The 17,500-nt window shown below is 46.0% G+C and overlaps 1 protein-coding gene across 1 annotated transcript in view; it reads right to left on the minus strand.

The window, feature by feature from the left end:
* Positions 1 to 17,500, minus strand: part of LOC109867058 (cGMP-inhibited 3',5'-cyclic phosphodiesterase A) — a 242,096-nt gene that overhangs the window by 35,201 nt on the left and 189,395 nt on the right. The window contains exon 4 of the mRNA XM_031801186.1: positions 9,767 to 9,883. Coding sequence (XP_031657046.1) covers positions 9,767 to 9,883 — 117 coding nt within the window. The remainder of the gene's footprint in view (positions 1 to 9,766; positions 9,884 to 17,500) is intronic.

Here is a 17,500-nt window from a genome sequence, read left to right on the forward strand (position 1 = left end):
GCTTCATACAGACGAGCTAAAACTATCATTCTGTCAGCTCTGAGACTGGTTTGATCACTCATGGAAGAGGGAACAGTCGACCGACCACACACACACACACACACACACCGTGGGGGTTGGGGGGCGTTAGGAGAGAGGGAATAGAGGGAGACCAAAGGGAAGTAGAGGGGAAAGAGTTTAGATATTTAATCCTTCAGATAAATGATCAACGTATCAACAGGGAGTCCTCCTGTCTGTAAATACATAAACTGTCATCCCTCTCATCCCTCATATCCCTCATCCCTCTCATCCCTCACATCCCTCTCTTGTCTGCTTCTACACATCTCTTTCTCTCTCTTTCTCTCTCTGCATCTGTCTCTGTCTCTCTCTATCAATTCAAGGGTCTTTATTGGCCTGGGAAACATATGTTAACATTACCAAATCCAGTGAAACACATAATAAACAAAAAAGAAATGAAATAAAAGTGTTTTTAAATGAACAGTAAACATTACACTCACAAAAGTTCCAAAAGAATTAAGACATTATAAATGTCATATTATGTATGTATAGAGTGTTGTAACGATGTGCAAATAGTTTAGTACAAAGGGGAAAATAAATAAACACAAATATGGGTCGTATTTACAATGGTGTTTGTTCTTCACTGGTTGCACTTTTCTTGTGGCAACAGGTCACATATATTGCTGCAAGATGGCACACTGTTGTATTTCACCCAGTAGATATGGGAGTTTATCAAGATTGGATTTGTTTTTGAATTCTTTGTGGGTCTGTGTAATCTGAAGGAAATATGTGTCTCTAATATAGTCATACATTGGGCAGGAGGTTAGGAAGTGCAGCTCAGTTTCCACCTGTGGGCAGTGTGCACATAGTCTGTCTTCTCTTGAGAGCCATGTCTGCCTTCGGCGGCCTTCTCAATAGCAAGGCTCACTGAGTCTGTACATAGTCAAAGCGTTCCTTAAGTTTGGGGCAGTCACGGTGGCCAGGTATTCTGCCACTGTGTACTCTCTGTTCAGGGCCAAATCGTATTCTAGTTTGCTCTGTGTTTTTGTTAATCCTTTCCAGTGTGTCAAATCTCATGATTTGGTTGGGTCTAATTGTGTTGCCGTCCTGGGGCTCTGTGGGTTCTGTTTGTGTTTGTGAACAGAGCCCCAGGACCAGCTTGCTTGGGGGACTCTTCTCCAGGTTAATTTCTCTATAGGTGATGGATTTGTTATGGAAGGTTTGGGAATTGCTTCCTTTTAGATGACTGTAGAATTTAATGTCTCTTTTCTGGATTGTGATAGTTAACGGGTATCGGCCTAATTCTGCTCTGCATTATATCTGCTTTGTTCACCAAGGTGGCATAGCAGTTCAGACGTCTTTTGTCCTCGTCTTGTCGTGTCCTGTATATATATATATATTTACAACTTTTTCACATACATTTTATTTTTATTTTCCATCAACTCATCTTCAAAACACTCTCCTGCAACCCGCCTCACCAATGTATATTTATAAAAAAGTATTATTTACCTCAGATCTGTAATCCTCCAAGAAGCTAGCCAGAAACTCCAAGAAGCTAGCCTGAAACTAGCCAGAAGCTAATCCAGAAGCTAGTTAGCTCCTTTACTGGCAAATCGTTAGTATTCAGCTAACCACGGTTTGTGGTCATCAGCTATCCTTTAGCTCGAAAATCTATCGCCAGTTCTGTACGGCGCAGCGCGGCTCGGAACGGAACATACCGGACCAATTTTTCTCTCCATGTCCCTGGATTTCGACTGCTCTCTGGACATTCATACCCGGATCTCACAGCTAGCTAGCTGCTATCCGTGTGACTATCGGCCTTCGTCGATTCCGGAGCAAACATCAATTATTCCGGAGCTAGCAAGCTCCGTCAATCACTCCTGAGTTCCATCAATCACACCTGGGCTGCAGTCACCTATCCGGACCCGTTTTACTGCCTTCGCGGAGCCCCACCGGGCCTTCACAACTGGACTGCCGACGTTATCTACCCGAAGGAGTTATTCGGCTGGCTTCTCCGTCGCGACGTTACCTGAACGCCCATCTGCGGCCTGCTAACCGTTAGCTGTCTTACCGGCTTTAAAAAAAAAAAAATATTATTATGTTTTCTTCTTGGGCCTCTATAACTATATCTATTGTTTTGTTGTTGTTGTGTGATTTGGATTAATCCCCTCTACCACACGGAACCCCACTAATCTACTGACGGAACGCAAGAGGTAGCTAACAACAGACCTCCATCCTATGCTAGCTTGCTACCGATGCCCTGGCTAGCTGTCTAAATCACCAACCAACCTCTCCACTCACCGGACCCTTTTGATCACTCGACTAAGCATGCCTCTCCTTAATGTCAATATGTCTTGTCCATTTCTGTTCTGGTTAGTGTTTATTGGCTTATTTCACTGTAGAGCCTCTAGTCCTGCTCACTATACCTTATCCAACCTATTAGTTCCACCACCCACACATGCAATGACATCTCCTGGTTTCAACGATGTTTCTAGAGACAATATCTCTCTCTTCATCACTCAATACCTAGGTTTACCTCCACTGTATTCACATCCTACCATACATTTGTCTGTACATTATACCTTGATGCTATTTTATCGCCCCCAGAAACCTCCTTTTACTCTATGTTCCAGACGTTCTAGACGACCAATTCTCATAGCTTTTAGCCGTACCCTTATTCTACTCCTCCTATGTTCCTCTGGCGATGTAGAGGTGAATCCAGGCCCTGCAGTGCCTAGCTCCACTCCTATTCCCCAGGCGCTCTCTTTTGACGACTTCTGTAACCGTAATAGCCTTGGTTTCATGCATGTTAACATTAGAAGCCTCCTCCCTAAGTTTGTTCTATTCACTGCTTTAGCACACTCTGCCAACCCGGATGTTCTAGCTGTGTCTGAATCCTGGCTTAGGAAGACCACCAAAAACTCAGACATTTTAATTCCAAACTACAACATTTTCAGACAAGATAGAACTGCCAAAGGGGGCGGTGTTGCAATCTACTGCAAAGATAGCCTGCAGAGTTCTGTCCTACTATCCAGGTCTGTACCCAAACAATTTGAACTTCTACTTTTAAAAATCCACCTCTCTAAAAACAAGTCTCTCACCGTTGCCGCCTGCTATAGACCACCCTCTGCCCCCAGCTGTGCTCTGGACACCATATGTGAACTGATTGCCCCCCATCTATCTTCAGAGTTCGTGCTGCTAGGCGACCTAAACTGGAACATGCTTAACACCCCAGCCATCCTACAATCTAAACTTCCCCTCTAAATACACCTCGGCTGTCTTCAACCAAGATCTCAGCGATCACTGCCTCATTGCCTGCATCCGTAATGGGTCAGCGGTCAAACGACCTCCACTCATCACTGTAAAACGCTCCCTGAAACACTTCTGCGAGCAGGCCTTTCTAATCGACCTGGCCGGGGTATCCTGGAAGGATATTGATCTCATCCCGTCAGTAGAGGATGCCTGGATATTTTTTAAAAATGCCTTCCTAACCATCCTAAATAAACATGCCCCATTCAAGAAATTTAGAACCAGGAACAGATATAGCCCTTGGTTCTCCCCAGACCTGACTGCCCTTAACCAACACAAAAACATCCTATGGCGTTCTGCATTAGCATCGAACAGCCCCCGTGATATGCAGCTGTTCAGGGAAGCTAGAAATCATTATACACAGGCAGTTAGAAAAGCCAAGGCTAGCTTTTTCAAGCAGAAATTTGCTTCCTGCAACACTAACTCAAAAAAGTTCTGGGACACTGTAAAGTCCATGGAGAATAAGAACACCTCCTCCCAGCTGCCCACTGCACTGAAGATAGGAAACACTGTCACCACTGATAAATCCACCATAATTGAGAATTTCAATAAGCATTTTTCTACGGCTGGCCATGCTTTCCACCTGGCTACTCCTACCCCGGACAACAGCACTGCACCCCCAACAGCAACTCGCCCAAGCCTTCCCCATTTCTCCTTCTCCCAAATCCATTCAGCTGATGTTCTGAAAGAGCTGCAAAATCTGGACCCCTACAAATCAGCCGGGCTAGACAATCTGGACCCTTTCTTTCTAAAATTATCTGCCGAAATTGTTGCCACCCCTATTACTAGCCTGTTCAACCTCTCTTTCGTGTCGTCTGAGATTCCCAAAGATTGGAAAGCAGCTGCGGTCATCCCCCTCTTCAAAGGGGGGGACACTCTTGACCCAAACTGCTACAGACCTATATCTATCCTACCGTGCCTTTCTAAGGTCTTCGAAAGCCAAGTCAACAAACAGATTACCGACCATTTCGAATCTCACCATACCTTCTCTGCTATGCAATCTGGTTTCAGAGCTGGTCATGGGTGCACCTCAGCCACGCTCAAGGTCCTAAACGATATCTTAACCGCCATCGATAAGAAACATTACTGTGCAGCCGTATTCATTGATCTGGCCAAGGCTTTCGACTCTGTCAATCACCATATCCTCATCGGCAGACTCGACAGCCTTGGTTTCTCAAATGATTGCCTCGCCTGGTTCACCAACTACTTCTCTGATAGAGTTCAGTGTGTCAAATCGGAGGGTCTGCTGTCCGGACCTCTGGCAGTCTCTATGGGGGTGCCACAGGGTTCAATTCTTGGACCGACTCTCTTCTCTGTATACATCAATGAGGTCGCTCTTGCTGCTGGTGAGTCCCTGATCCACCTCTACGCAGACGACACCATTCTGTATACTTCCGGCCCTTCTTTGGACACTGTGTTAACAACCCTCCAGGCAAGCTTCAATGCCATACAACTCTCCTTCCGTGGCCTCCAATTGCTCTTAAATACAAGTAAAACTAAATGCATGCTCTTCAACCGATCGCTACCTGCACCTACCCGCCTGTCCAACATCACTACTCTGGACGGCTCTGACTTAGAATACGTGGACAACTACAAATACTTAGGTGTCTGGTTAGATTGTAAACTCTCCTTCCAGACCCATATCAAACATCTCCAATCCAAAGTTAAATCTAGAATTGGCTTCCTATTTCGCAACAAAGCATCCTTCACTCATGCTGCCAAACATACCCTTGTAAAACTGACCATCCTACCAATCCTCGACTTTGGCGATGTCATTTACAAAATAGCCTCCAATACCCTACTCAACAAATTGGATGCAGTCTATCACAGTGCAATCCGTTTTATCACCAAAGCCCCATATACTACCCACCATTGCGACCTGTACGCTCTCGTTGGCTGGCCCTCGCTTCATACTCGTCGCCAAACCCACTGGCTCCATGTCATCTACAAGACCCTGCTAGGTAAAGTCCCCCCTTATCTCAGCTCGCTGGTCACCATAGCATCTCCCACCTGTAGCACACGCTCCAGCAGGTATATCTCTCTAGTCACCCCCAAAACCAATTCTTTCTTTGGCCGCCTCTCCTTCCAGTTCTCTGCTGCCAATGACTGGAACGAACTACAAAAATCTCTGAAACTGGAAACACTTATCTCCCTCACTAGCTTTAAGCACCAACTGTCAGAGCAGCTCACAGATTACTGCACCTGTACATAGCCCACCTATAATTTAGCCCAAACAACTACCTCTTTCCCAACTGTATTTAATTTTTATTTATTTTGCTCCTTTGCACCCCATTATTTTTTTATTTCTACTTTGCTCATTCTTCCATTGCTAAACTACCATTCCAGTATTTTACTTGCTATATTGTATTTACTTTGCCATCATGGCCTTTTTTGCCTTTACCTCCCTTCTCACCTCATTTGCTCACATTGTATATAGACTTGTTTATACTGCATTATTGACTGTATGTTTGTTTTTACTCCATGTGTAACTCTGTGTCGTTTTATCTGTCGAACTGCTTTGCTTTATCTTGGCCAGGTCGCAATTGTAAATGAGAACTTGTTCTCAACTTGCCTACCTGGTTAAATAAAGGTAAAATAAAATAAAATAAATAAAATATATGGTGTTTAAGCAGACCCTCATGACAAATTGAGTCAAAAGCTTTTTTGAAATCAACAAATCTCTCTCACTCACTCGCTCTCTCGCTCCATCTCTCTCTCCATCTCTCTCTCTGCCTGCTTCTGAAAATCTGTCATGTTGACACAGCTGTTTAAATGAAAGAGAGAACGAGAAGGAGAACCCCCCCCCCCCTCTAAGCACCAGACATATTTTTTTTCCACAAGAAACTCTATGAAAATACAGTCTTTTCTTTGACGGTAAAAAGTTAAAAGCAGGGGAGTACTCTTGCTCATTAGCCAGACAATAAAACATGAACATGTGCGTGTACATTGTTACGTAGGCCATAAGTGTAACGGTTCTCTTTTGGTGAAGGAGAGTCGGACCAAAATGCGGCGTGTAGATTGCGATCCATGTTTAATCAACAAACGTAAAACACGAATCAATACAAAAACTACAAAAACAACAAACGTGGAAACGTAACGAAAACCGAAACAGCCCTATCTGGTGAAAACACACAGTGAAACCCAGACTACCTAAATATGGTTCCCAATCAGAGACAATGACTAACACCTTCCTCTGATTGAGAACCATATCAGGCCAGACATAGAAATAGACAAACTAGACATGAAACATAGAATGCCCACTCAGCTCACACCCTGACCAACCAAAACATAGAAATATACAAAGTAAACTATGGTCAGGGTGTGACAGTACCCCCCCCCCCAAGGTGCGGACTCCGGCCGCAAAACCTGAACCTATAGGGGAGGGTCTGGGTGGGCATCTGTCCGCGGTGGCGGCTCTGGTGCTGGACGTGGCCCCCACTTCACCGTAGTCTTCCCCCACCTTGTCCGCTTCCGTGACCTCCTAGCCACGGCAACCCTACTTAATAACACGGGACAGAGGGGCAGCTCGGGACAGAGGGGCAGCTCGGGACAGAGGGGCAGCTCGGGACAGAGGGGGTCTTCAGACTCCAGCAGCACAGGAGAGGAGGAAGGCTCTGGCAGATCCTGGCTGACTGGCGGATCTGGAAGAGTCTGGCTGACTGGCGGATCTGGAAGAGTCTGGCTGACTGGCGGATCTGGAAGAGTCTGGCACACTGGCGGATCTGGAAGAGTCTGGCAGACTGGCGGATCTGGAAGAGTCTGGCAGACTGGCGGATCTGGAAGAGTCTGGCAGACTGGCGGATCTGGAAGAGTCTGGCTGACTGGCGGATCTGGAAGAGTCTGGCAGACTGGCGGATCTGGAAGAGTCTGGCTGACTGGCGGATCCTGGCTGACTGGCAGATCTGGAAGATTCTGGCTGACTGGCGGATCTGGAAGAGTCTGGCTGACTGGCGGATCTGGAAGAGTCTGGCTGACTGGCGGATCTGGAATAGTCTGGCTGACTGGCGGATCTGGAATAGCCTGGCTGACTGGCGGATCTGGAAGAGTCTGGATGACTGGCGGATCTGGAAGAGTCTGGCTGACTGGCGGATCTGGAAGAGTCTGGCTGACTGGCGGATCCTGGCAGACTGACGGCTCTGGCTGCTCCATGCTGACTGGCGGCTCTGGCTGCTCCATGCAGACTTGCAGCTCTGGCAGCTCCTTGCAGACTGGCAGCTCCTTGCAGACTGGCAGCTCTGGCTGCTCCATGCAGACTGGCAGCTCTGGCTGCTCCATGCAGACTGGCAGCTCTGGCTGCTCCATGCAGGCTGGCAGCTCTGGCTACGCTAAACAGGCAGGAGACTCCGGCAGCGCAGGAGAGGAGAAAGGCTCTGGTAGCGCTGAACAGGCGGGAGACTCCAGCAGCGCTGTAGAGGCGGAAGGCTCTGGTAGCGCTAAACAGGCGGGAGACTCCGGCAGCGCAGGAGAGGAGAAAGGGTCTGGTAGCGCTGAACAGGCGGGAGACTCCGACAGCGCAGGAGAGAAGGAAGGCTCTGGCAGCGCTGGAGAGGTGAGGCGCACTGCAGGCCTGATGCGTGGTGCTGGCACTGGTGGTACTGGACCGAGAACACGCACAGGAAGCCTGGTGCGGGGAGCTGCTACCGGAGGGCTGGGGTGTGGAGAGGGTACTGGATAGACCGGACCGTGCAGGCTCACTGGAGCTCTTGAGCACCGAGCCTGCCCAACCTTACCTGGTTGAATGCTCTCGGTCGCCCTGCCAGTGCGGCGAGGTGGAATAGCCCGCACTGGGCTTTGCAGGCGAACCGGAGACACCGAGCCCAAGGCTGGTGCCATGTGAGCCGGCCCAAGGAGACGCACTGGGGACCAGATGCGTAGAGCCGGCTTCATGGCATTTGGCTCGACGCTCAATCTAGCCCGGCCGATACGCGGAGCTGGAATATACAGCACCGGGCTATGCACCCGCACTGGAGACACCGTGCGCACCACAGCATAACACGGTGCCTGCCCGGTCTCTCTAGCCCCCCGGTAAGCACAGGGAGTTTGCGCAGGTCTCCTACCTGGCATAGCCATACTCCCTGTGAGCCCCCCCCCAATACATTTTTGGGGCTGACTCTCAGGCTTCCATCCGCGTCGCCGTGCTGCCTCCTCATACCTGCGCCTTTCAGCTTCGCCGCCTCCAGTTCTTCCTTGGGGCGGCGATATTCTCCAGGCTGAGCCCAGGGTCCTTCACCGTCTAGTTCGTCCTCCCATGTCCAGTCCTTCTCTCGCTGCCCCTTGGGGCGGCTACACTCCCCTGGTTTAGCCCAGGTTCCTCTCCCGTCGAGGATTTCCTCCCAAGTCCAGAATTCTTGTCACGCTGCACCTGCTGCTGCTGTTGCCTGTTACCATGCCACTTGGTCCTGTTGCGGTGGGTGATTCTGTAACGGTTCTCTTTTGGTGAAGGAGAGTCGGACCAAAATGCGGCGTGTAGATTGCGATCCATGTTTAATCAACAAACGTAAAACACGAATCAATACAAAAACTACAAAAACAACAAACGTGGAAACGTAACGAAAACCGAAACAGCCCTATCTGGTGAAAACACAGAGACAGGAACAATCACCCACCAACACACAGTGAAACCCAGACTACCTAAATATGGTTCCCAATCAGAGACAATGACTAACACCTTCCTCTGATTGAGAACCATATCAGGCCAGACATAGAAATAGACAAACTAGACATGAAACATAGAATGCCCACTCAGCTCACACCCTGACCAACCAAAACATAGAAATATACAAAGTAAACTATGGTCAGGGTGTGACAATAAGTCATGTTAGGGAGGGTTATAACAATGACGAATCACTGATTCAACAACATATTTCACACTATGACATCGCGGCGCTACAAGTGATAACCAAAGTCAAAGTTGCATTTCTTATTTTCCACCATAATTTGCAAATAAATTCATAAAAAATCCTACAATGTGATTTTCTGGATTTTTTTTTTGTCTGTCAAAGTGTACCTATGATGACAATTACAGGCCTCTCTCATCTTTTTAAGTGGGAGAACTTGCACAATTGGTGGCTGACTAAATACTTTTTTGCCCCACTGTATCTAATCAAGACATATTCGTTTTTACAAATGTAAAATGTTCACTTTGACATTACAGAGTATTTTGTATGGATTGTTGACCAAAAATGTAAATTTTATCAAGTTTAATTCCACTTTGTAAAAAAACAAAACGTGTAAAAAGTCAAGGGGTGTGAATACTTTCTGAAGGCTCTGTATAGCAGTCAGGACCCTTCTCTCCTTAGGTAGAGTATATTGGTCCCCCCCTTCTCAGGCCAATCCTCTCCCCCTCTCCCTTTCCCACCATGCATCTGATCTCACCTTTGGTAAGGTATTGGTCCTCTCACCTGTCTTCTCAGGCCACTCCTCTCCCCCTCTCCCTTTCCCACCATGCATCTGATCTCACCTTAGGTAAGGTATTGGTCCTCTCCCCTATCTTCTCAGATCCCTCCTCTGAGTCGGAGCAGATGTAGGCGTCTCCCAGGTTGACGCCCAGGGGAGCGAGGCGCGGACGGTGCAGGGGCTGGAAGAATTGTATATTTCATTTTATTTGACAGATTTAACACACACAAAGCGGTGCCTCAGCCAAGTAAACCTACGGTACATACTGTACACACAAATACATATATTATACTTATTTCCATTGTGGTCCACGTTGTGTTTTAGATAGGCAACAGAATGGACAGCTTGGGAAAGACTGGCAGTAGATTAGGCACTAGGGCAGGACTCTTCCTCATGCTTTTCCTGCATCTTTCCATTAAAGCTGGTCCCAGATCTGTTTGTGTTCTTGCCTACTCCGTTGCTGTTATTGTCAAACAAAACGTTAGGAACGGCAATGAGTGATAAAGAGCTGGCATGATAGCACAAACAGACTGTCACTCACTCATGCTATCTATTCCTACCTGGAAGGGGAGCTGTACCCAATCGAGGAGGACCTTCCCACTGACCTTGAATAAAGCCTGTTTGTATACGTACACTGACGATTCAACAGTACTGTATATACATCAGCTACAACAGTAGAATAAATCTAATGTATGACGCCCTAAACAACTCCAGTCAGTTCTAGAATGGTAACTAACAATAGGTTTAACATAGAGCTCCAGTCAGTTCTAGAATGGGTAACTAACAATAGGTTTAACATAGAGCTCCAGTCAGTTCTAGAATGGTAACTAACAATAGGTTTAACATAGAGCTCCAGTCAGTTCTAGAATGGGTAACTAACAATAGGTTTAACATAGAGCTCCAGTCAGTTCTAGAATGGGTAACTAACAATAGGTTTAACGTAGAACTCCAGTCAGTTCTAGAATGGGTAACTAACAATAGGTTTAACATAGAACTCCAGTCAGTTCTAGAATGGGTAAGTAACAATAGGTTTAACATAGAGCTCCAGTCAGTTCTAGAATGGGTAACTAACAATAGGTTTAACATAGAACTCCAGTCAGTTCTAGAACGGGTAACTAACAATAGGTTTAACATAGAACTCCAGTCAGTTCTAGAATGGTAACTAACAATAGGTTTAACATAGAACTCCAGTCAGTTCTAGAATGGTAACTAACAATAGGTTTAACATAGAGCTCCAGTCAGTTCTAGAATGGTAACTAACAATAGGTTTAACATAGAGCTCCAGTCAGTTCTAGAATGGGTAACTAACAATAGGTTTAACATAGAACTCCAGTCAGTTCTAGAATGGTAACTAACAATAGGTTTAACATAGAGCTCCAGTCAGTTCTAGAATGGTAACTAACAATAGGTTTAACATAGAGCTCCAGTCAGTTCTAGAATGGGTAACTAACAATAGGTTTAACATAGAACTCCAGTCAGTTCTAGAATGGGTAACTAACAATAGGTTTAACATAGAGCTCCAGTCAGTTCTAGAATGGTAACTAACAATAGGTTTAACATAGAGCTCCAGTCAGTTCTAGAATGGGTAACTAACAATAGGTTTAACATAGAGCTCCAGTCAGTTCTAGAATGGTAACTAACAATAGGTTTAACATAGAGCTCCAGTCAGTTCTAGAATGGGTAACTAACAATAGGTTTAACATAGAACTCCAGTCAGTTCTAGAATGGTAACTAACAATAGGTTTAACATAGAGCTCCAGTCAGTTCTAGAATGGTAACTAACAATAGGTTTAACATAGAGCTCCAGTCAGTTCTAGAATGGGTAACTAACAATAGGTTTAACATAGAACTCCAGTCAGTTCTAGAATGGGTAACTAACAATAGGTTTAACATAGAGCTCCAGTCAGTTCTAGAATGGTAACTAACAATAGGTTTAACATAGAGCTCCAGTCAGTTCTAGAATGGGTAACTAACAATAGGTTTAACATAGAGCTCCAGTCAGTTCTAGAATGGGTAACTAACAATAGGTTTAACATAGAGCTCCAGTCAGTTCTAGAATGGTAACTAACAATAGGTTTAACATAGAGCTCCAGTCAGTTCTAGAATGGGTAACTAACAATAGGTTTAACATAGAGCTCCAGTCAGTTCTAGAATGGGTAACTAACAATAGGTTTAACATAGAGCTCCAGTCAGTTCTAGAATGGGTAACTAACAATAGGTTTAACATAGAGCTCCAGTCAGTTCTAGAATGGGTAACTAACAATAGGTTTAACATAGAGCTCCAGTCAGTTCTAGAATGGTAACTAACAATAGGTTTAACATAGAGCTCCTGTCAGTTCTAGAATGGTAACTAACAATAGGTTTAACATAGAGCTCCAGTCAGTTCTAGAATGGTAACTAACAATAGGTTTAACATAGAACTCCAGTCAGTTCTAGAATGGGTAACTAACAATAGGTTTAACATAGAGCTCCAGTCAGTTCTAGAATGGTAACTAACAATAGGTTTAACATAGAGCTCCTGTCAGTTCTAGAATGGGTAACTAACAATAGGCTGGTTCTAAATATCTCAAAAACAAGTCACACACTCAAAACTAAACCTAATCTGTCCATGATAAGGTGTTGCTCTGCTTTCTTGACATTTCAGTCGACCAGACAGGTCCTACAGGCCCTAGTTTTGTCATACCTGGACCACTGGCCAGTTGTGTGGTCAGGTGCGGCAAAGAGGAACATAGGGCGATTACAGTTGGTCTAGAACAGAGCAACACGTATCACACTTAGATGAACACAGAGGGAAAATGTCAGTAACACGCATGTCAGTCTCTCCCGGCTCAAAGTTGAGGAGTGATTGACTCACTATTGCATCACAATTGGTCTTTGTGCGAGGTATTGATGTGTTGAAGGTACCGAATCAAGCAGTTGACACACAGTTCAGACACTCATCAGTATAACACAAGACATTCAACCAGAGGTCTCTTCACAGTCCCCAGGTCCAGAACAGAGGCTGGGAAAATGACTTCATGAAACTCTCTGCAACCCCAAGTAACCCAGGTAACCCCAGGTAACCTCAGGTAACCCCAGGTAACTCAAGCTAGCAGAAAAAAAAACCTTTACGACCCAACGGGGACTGTGAAGAGACACACAGATATATATTTTGTACTGTGATTTACACTGTACTACGTATTACATTTATGTAGTTGGGTGGCCTTGCCCGAATCCTTGGCTTGTGCAAGCCAGCTCATAGGACAGCTCATAGGACAGGAACCCTTTACCGTTTCTGAAGCATGAGGCAGAGGTAGGAGTTGAAGTAGTATTATGTAGTATTATGTCCTATTATGTCATGTTATGAAGTATTATGTAGCATTATGTAGCATTATGTAGTACTATGCAGTATTATGTAGTGTTATGTAGTATAATGTAGTATAAAGTATTATTTTTAAGTGAAATGTAGTATTTTCTATTGTTATGTATTATTATGTTGTAAAATGTAGTATTATGTAGTGTTATGTAGTATTATGTAGCATTATGTAGCATTATGTAGTATTATGCAGTATTATGTAGTGTTATGTAGTATTATGTAGCATTATGTAGCATTATGTAGTATTATGCAGTATTATGTAGTGTTATGTAGTATAATGTAGTATAAAGTATTATTTTTAAGTGAAATGTAGTATTTTCTATTGTTATGTATTATTATGTTGTAAAATGTAGTATTATGTAGTGCTATGTAGTATTATTTCATATTACGTCGTGTTATGTAGTGTCATGCAGTACAATGTAGTACTATGTAGTGTTATGTAGCATACTGTAGAAGTACGTAGTATTATGTAGTAGTACGTAGTGTTGTGTAGTGGTATGTAGTGTTCTGTAGTATTATGTAGTATTACGTCGTGTTATGTAGTGTTATCTAGTATTACGTATTATTACATAGGGTTATGTAGTACCATGTAGTGTTATGTATTACTATGTATTACTAGGTAGTATTATGTAGTGTTATCTAGTATTATGTAGTATTATGTAGTGTTATGTAGTACCATGTAGTGTTATGTAGTGCTATGTATTACTAGGTAGTATTATGTAGTGTTATCTAGTATTATGTAGTGTTATGTAGTGCTATGTAGTGCTATGTAGTGCTATGTAGTGCTATGTAGTGCTATGTATTACTAGGTAGTATTATGTAGTGTTATCTATTATTATGTAGTGCTATGTAGTGCTATGTAGTGTTATGTAGTGCTATGTAGTGCTATGTAGTGGTATGTATATTATGATATTATATTATGTATTTGACTTATTTTACTGTTATATTTCCTGTTTGTCAGGAAGAGTAGTTGCTGCCTTGGCAGCGGCTAATTGGGGATCCCAATAAATACTACTACAATGATACACAATACATACAGTATATTGCAAGTTACACATACAGTACCAGTCAAAAGTTTGGACACACCTACTCATTCGAGGGTTTTTCTTTATCTTTACTATTTTCTACATTGTTGTAACGGCGTTCTTCGTTTGTAGAAAGAGAGTCGGACCGAAATGCAGCGTGGTGGTTAATCATGATCTTTAATAAGGAAATGGTGACGATACATGAAATAACTAATAAATACAAAAACAACAAACGGAACGTGAAACCTAATTACAGCCTATCTGGTGAAACTACACAGAGACAGGAACAATCACCCACGAAATACAAAGCGAACTCAGGCTACCTAAATACGGTTCCCAATCAGAGGCAACGAGAAGCACCTGGGACTGAGGGGCAGCTCGGGACTGAGGGGCAGCTCGGGACTGAGGGGCAGCTCGGGACTGAGGGGCAGGTCGGGACTGAGGCAGCTCGGGACTGAGGGGCAGCTCGGGACTGAGGGGCAGCTCGGGACTGAGGGGCAGCCCGGAACTGAGGGGCAGCCCGGAACTGAGGGGCAGCCCGGAACTGAGGGGAAGCCCAGTACTGAGAGGAAGCCCAGTACTGAGAGGAAGCCCAGTACTGAGATGAAGCTCAGGTAGGTAGTAGGCTCCGGTAGATCCTGGCTGGCTGGCGGATCTGGAAGATTCAGGTTGACTAGCAGATCTGGAAGATTCTGGTTGACTGGCGGATCTAGCTGCTCTATGCAGACTGACAGCTCTGACTGCTCCATGCAGGCTGACAGCTCCTTGCAGACTGGCAGCTCTTTGCAGACCGACAGCTCTGGCTGCTCCATGCAGGCTGACAGCTCCTTGCAGACTGACAGCTCCTTGCAGACTGACAGCTCCCTGCAGACTGGCAGCTCTGACTGCTCCATGCAGGCTGACTGCTCCATGCAGGCTGACAGCTCCTTGCAGACTGGCAGCTCCTTGCAGACTGGCAGCTCCTTGCAGACTGGCAGTTCCTTGCAGACTGGCAGCTCCTTGCAGACTGACAGCTCCTTACAGACTGGCAGCTCCTTGCAGACTGACAGCTCCTTGCAGACTGACAGCTCCTTGCAGACTGACAGTTCTCTGCAGACTGGCAGCTCCTTTCAGGCTGACAGCTCCTTGCAGACTGGCAGCTCCTTGCAGACTGGCAGTTCCTTGCAGACTGGCAGTTCCTTGCAGACTGACAGCTCTGACTGCTCCATGCAGGCTGACTGCTCCATGCAGGCTGACAGCTCCTTGCAGACTGGCAGCTCCTTGCAGACTGACAGCTCCTTGCAGACTGACAGTTCTCTGCAGACTGGCAGCTCCTTGCAGGCTGACAGCTCCTTGCAGACTGGCAGCTCCTTGCAGACTGACAGTTCTCTGCAGACTGGCAGCTCCTTGCAGGCTGACAGCTCCTTGCAGACTGGCAGCTCCTTGCAGACTGGCAGCTCCTTGCAGACTGGCAGTTCCTTGCAGACTGACAGCTCTAGCTGCTCCATGCAGGCTGGCAGCTCAAGCTGCTTCAAACAGGCAGGAGGCTCCGGCAGCGCTGTAGAGAAGGAAGGCTCTGATAGCGCTGAACAGGCGGGAGACTCCGACAGCGCAGGAGAGGAGGAAAACACTGGCTGCGCTGAACAGGCGGGAGACTCCGACAGAGCAGGAGAGGTGAGGCGCACTGTAGGCCTGATGCGTGGTGCGGGCACTGGTGATACTGGAGCGAGGACACGCACAGGAAGCCTGGTGCGGGGAGCTGCTACCGGAGGACTGGTGTGTGGAGGTGGCTCTGGATAGACCGGACCGTGAAGGCGCACTGGGGCTCTTGAGCACCGAGCCTGCCCAAGCTTACCTGGCTCGATGCCCACTCTAGCCCGGCAAATACGAAGGGCTGGTATGAACCGTACAGGGCTATGCACCCGCACTGGAGACACCGTGCGCTCCATAGCATAACACGGTGTCTGCCCGGTCTCTCTAGCCCACCGGAAAGCACAGGGAGTTTGCGCAGGTCTCCTACCTGGCATAGCCATACTCCCTGTAAGCCCCCCCCCAATAATTTTTTGGGTTGCTTCTCTGGCTTCCTTGCCAACCGTGTTCCCTCGTATCGCCGGCTCCTATCTCCTGCTGCCTCTGCTTCCTCCTTGGGGCGGCGATATTCACCAGGCTGAGCCCAGGGTCCTCTTCCGTCTAATATCATCTCCCAAGACCAGAAGTCCTTATATCGCTGCTCCTCATGATTAACAGGGAGAGTTGGCTCAGGTCTGACTCCTGACTCTGCCACTCTCTCCCTGAGCCCCCCCCCCAATACATTTTTTGGGGTGACTTTCGGGTTTCGCTCTGCGCCGCCGTGTTTTCCTTTTCGACTCCATTCGCCTATAGCCTTCTTCGCACTGCTCAAGCGAATCCCATGCGGGCTCCTGCACTCTCTCTGGGTCGGCCGCCCACTCCATGCAATTGCTGTCCATAACGTCCTCCCATGTCCATTCCTCCTTTCGCTTTTCCTGCGGTCGCTGCCTGTTACCACGCTGCTCGGTCCGTATGTGGTGGGTGATTCTGTAACGGCGTTCTTCGTTTGTAGAAAGAGAGTCGGACCGAAATGCAGCGTGGTGGTTAATCATGATCTTTAATAAGGAAATGGTGACGATACATGAAATAACTAATAAATACAAAAACAACAAACGGAACGTGAAACCTAATTACAGCCTATCTGGTGAAACTACACAGAGACAGGAACAATCACCCACGAAATACAAAGCGAACTCAGGCTACCTAAATACGGTTCCCAATCAGAGGCAACGAGAAGCACCTGACTGCTGATCAAGAACCGCTTCAGGCAGCCAAGCCTAACTAGACACACCCCTAAACCTAGCAATCCCAAATCCTATAAAACCCCAATACGAAACACAACACGTAAACCCATGTCACACCCTGGCCTGACCAAAATATATAACGAAAACACAAAACACTAAGACAATTGTATAATAATAGTGAAGACATCAAAACCATGAAATAACACGTGGCATCATGTAGAAACCAAAGAAGTGTTAAACAATTCAAAATATATTTGAGATTTTAGATTCTTGAAAGTAGCCACCCTTTGCCTTGGTGACAGCTTTGCACACTTTTGGCGTTCTATCAACCAGTTTCATGAGGAATGCTTTTCCAACAGTCGTGAAGGAGTTGATGAACACTTGTTGGCTGCTTTTCCTTCACTCTGCGGTCAAACTCATCCCAAACTATCTCAACGGGGATGAGGTTGGGTGATTGTGGATCTTGTTAATCTACCCATCGTGTCCGATTTCAAAAGTGCTTTACAGCGAAAGATAGGAATCACAAAAAGCAGAAATATAGATAAAATTAATCACTAACCTTTGATGATCTTCATCAGATGACACTCATAGGACTTCATGTTACACAATACATGTATGTTTTGTTC

Source organism: Oncorhynchus kisutch, linkage group LG22 (genome assembly GCF_002021735.2).
Source record: "Oncorhynchus kisutch isolate 150728-3 linkage group LG22, Okis_V2, whole genome shotgun sequence".
In the NCBI taxonomy this organism is placed as follows: Eukaryota; Metazoa; Chordata; class Actinopteri; order Salmoniformes; family Salmonidae; genus Oncorhynchus; species Oncorhynchus kisutch.